The sequence below is a fragment of the Sinocyclocheilus rhinocerous genome, unplaced genomic scaffold, assembly GCF_001515625.1.
Source record: "Sinocyclocheilus rhinocerous isolate Xijiao unplaced genomic scaffold, SAMN03320098_v1.1 scaffold3354, whole genome shotgun sequence".
In the NCBI taxonomy this organism is placed as follows: Eukaryota; Metazoa; Chordata; class Actinopteri; order Cypriniformes; family Cyprinidae; genus Sinocyclocheilus; species Sinocyclocheilus rhinocerous.
Window position 1 is genome coordinate 41,751 of NW_015664987.1, and position 3,246 is coordinate 44,996.

Sequence of the window (3,246 nt, forward strand, 5' to 3'; positions counted from 1 at the left end):
TGCACTATAATGATTGTACTCTTACTGTCACGGTTTCTGTTAATTTAGACTTTGTTTTCCTTGTTGTGTTGATTGTATTATTCTGTTCAGGTGTGCCTACATTAATTATCCTAGTACTTAAGTTCCTGTATGTTCACTTTGAGTGTGTCTGGTCTTATGTCTACATGTCTTAAATGTTGCTGTGCTACATTAAACTTGGGTCGGGATGATTTTATCAAGTAGGACACATTTCTGGAACTTATTTGAACATTTATGGAGGACATTTTTAAATTTTAAAAAGGAGTTGACCCCCCAAGTGCCATCATTCTTCACAGTATGTGGGCCGGAGCAAGGTGTTGGATCTGGGCCAGATCTGGGCCAGAATTTAAATCAATGTGGCCCAGATCTGGGCCAGCTCTGCTTTATTTGGTTTATTCATGGCTGATATTGGGCCTTCGTTTGGCTTGCTTGTGGCCCAAATCTGGCAAACAGGAGCGGACCGCCCAATTGTCATCATTCCACACGGTATGTGGACCAGATGAAAGTTTCAGGTGTGGGCCTGATCTGGGCCTCAGGAATTTTGCTATCTGGGTGCATCAGAAGAAGCTGGGACAGAATAACAGGTGATGTTGGCTGTTAACTAATGTCATTGTAAAGTGGTCTGATTCACTGATTACATCTAAAGTCTAAGCACTGATCAGAAGTGTGTTTTGTTACTAATTTGTTTAAATATTGTGCTATTGACCATGTCATATACTACTATGACAATCAGATATTATGAAAACCTGTAGTGAGCATGAAGATGCTAACCGCAGTGCCAATTAGACACTCACAGTGTGTAATGCTGTTTGTGGAGCTGTTTAATCATCCTTTGCTGAGATCTTGAGAGATTTAATGTCTTGTATTTCAGTTGATTTCATCTAAGGCTGTGGCTGGAAGTCAGTTGGAGTTTTTGTTATTGTTTCTCTTTCCTTCAGTTATTCTGCTTGTTAAAAGCAGTTGTTCAAAAGTTTAAAAGATTGTTTCGGGAACATCATGCTAACCTTTAAATGATGTTCTATTAACATTAAGGAAATGTTTATGTTCTTGGAATGTTACAAATCAATGTTCCTAGAAAGTTGAGTTGTTAATAAAAATTAAGTTGAAAGAACACTTCAGGAACATCATACTAACCTTAAAACATGTTCTACTAACATAAAAAACTGGACATTTTAACGTTTCCATAACCAAAACAGAATGTTTGGAAAACGTTCTTGGAATAAAAATTAGCTGGGTGGTTACCATCAATTTTTAAAATTCAGCGATGTAATATTGTCTGTCTTTATTGTATCTCTGTTTTTATCATGTAATGATTTCATAAGAACATAAAACTAGAACCAGCATGAAATAAACATTAAAGCAAAAATAAGAAAGATGTACTGCATCTCTCGTTAAAAAGAGCCAGGGGAGGACCAAGTTGTAGTCATGGAGACTGGTGAAGCAGGTGAAGCCAGAGGAATGCAAGGAAAATTTGACACCACAGGACCAGAGAGCTGAGGACCAAGGTGGAGCTAGGGGTTGAGAAGACTGAGGCAGAGCTGGTGGGAGCAAGGACAGTGAAGCTGTTGGAGGGATGCAGGAATCCGGTTGAGCCACAGGATTTGAGGACCCAGGCGTACCTGCAGGTCTGGAGGTCTGAGGTGGAGCCTGGAGGATGATGGACCAAGGTGGCAATGATGGGATGAAAGAACCCGGTGAAGGCACAGGGATGACAAGCCATGGAGGAGTCAAGAGAGCGAGGAGCCACAGTGGAGCCAATGGATCGACAGACTGGTCCCTTGTCTAGGTCTTAGCGTAATGTAAACAACACAATAACATTTATTAATTAATCTTTAACCATCTAACACACATCAACAGAAGCAAACAAAGAGGCAGAGTCCCCTCCAGAGGAAATCCATGTGCATTTATTGTCTTGGTCTCTTCTGTGGTCCAACCACTGAAAGCCATGCCTTATACAGGACCAGTCCTACACAAGGGGAGAAATAAAAAGAAACAACAGGCACAATAGCAACAAAACCAATAAAATATCACAACATTATGTCACAGACATAACAGCCCGGATGACCAAGATGAAGCCGAGTGATCTGAAGGCTATTGCAGAGCTGGGAGCTTGAAAGCTCATGGAGAAGCCACTGAGTTGGATGGCACCAGCAAAGACAACGAAAGTCAGGTGGAGCCAGCATAGATGATGCAGCCTTCGGGCTGGGCGCCCCGCAGAGACAAAGGATTCAGGAGGCTGGGCAGGACCAGTGGAGACAAATTAGCTTGGAGGCTGGTTGGACCCAGAGGAGGAAGTACCAGGAAATTGGTCGGAACCAGAGAGTCCAATAAGCCGACTGGAACCATTGAAGCAAAGAGGGAAAGCACAAGGGTGGGGACTAGTTCTGTGTAAAAGTCCATCAACAGCTCTTTATCTGCCCATTCTGAGGTGGACTATGTAACAGACTTTGGTCTGTTAACATGCTTCAACTACGCACCATAAGGGGGCGCTAGTGCGCTCAGGTGTTGGGTTTAAAAGTCAGATATGTAGTAGAAGGAGATAGATTTGTTTGGGCAGAGGAAAGCATGGCTTTCCTGCTGCATCGCCACAAGTCAAGCTGTCCTGATTGAGAAACTTTTGGTTTCCTGCTTAATCAAAGTAAGCTGTTCTTTTGTATTATCTATACAATGTATTCTCAGGATTGCTTTTTGTCATTTTGTGTGTTCTTCATAGTGATTGCATTTGTGTTTGCTGTCAGGCTAGTAATTGGTAATGTTAGCGTATCTTCTGTATTTATAGAAAAGGACTTCTTGATACATTTTGTCAAATGCTTTCTGGGTAATTCATGAAGTCAGAGATCAAATGGATTCCTGTTCATGAACTTTACTGACATCGTTTATGGATCCAGTTGGATTTGGTGTACAAGGATTAAGAACAACTTCTTTCAGTGTGAATCACTGATGGACTATTGTTGGGTGACTTATCTTCTCACTTTTCTATTGCTCTACGTGTACAGATCTTGTCTTTCCTCGATTACAAGGGACACTTTCATGCATTTATGGACAATCCCAGGGTTTTCGCATCCATCATACGCCTTTTATTTCATTATCTGATAAATAATTATTATTATTTTTCCTTCTTCATTTATTTTCATTTAAAGACTTGGTGTTTATTTGTTTTTCATGGTTTGTTTGTTATATCAATTGTTGGTGTCTTTTGTGCTGTAGATTCTACAGATATATATATAT

General features: G+C 40.7%; 1 protein-coding gene across 1 annotated transcript in view; it reads left to right on the forward strand.

Moving 5' to 3' along the window:
• The window catches only part of LOC107730542 (SH3 and cysteine-rich domain-containing protein 2-like), a 13,630-nt gene extending 11,954 nt beyond the window's left edge, over positions 1–1,676 (forward strand). Inside the window, exon 8 of the mRNA XM_016541397.1 lies at positions 1,502–1,676. Coding sequence (XP_016396883.1) covers positions 1,502–1,676 — 175 coding nt within the window. The remainder of the gene's footprint in view (positions 1–1,501) is intronic.
• Positions 1,677–3,246: the final 1,570 nt, after the last annotated feature.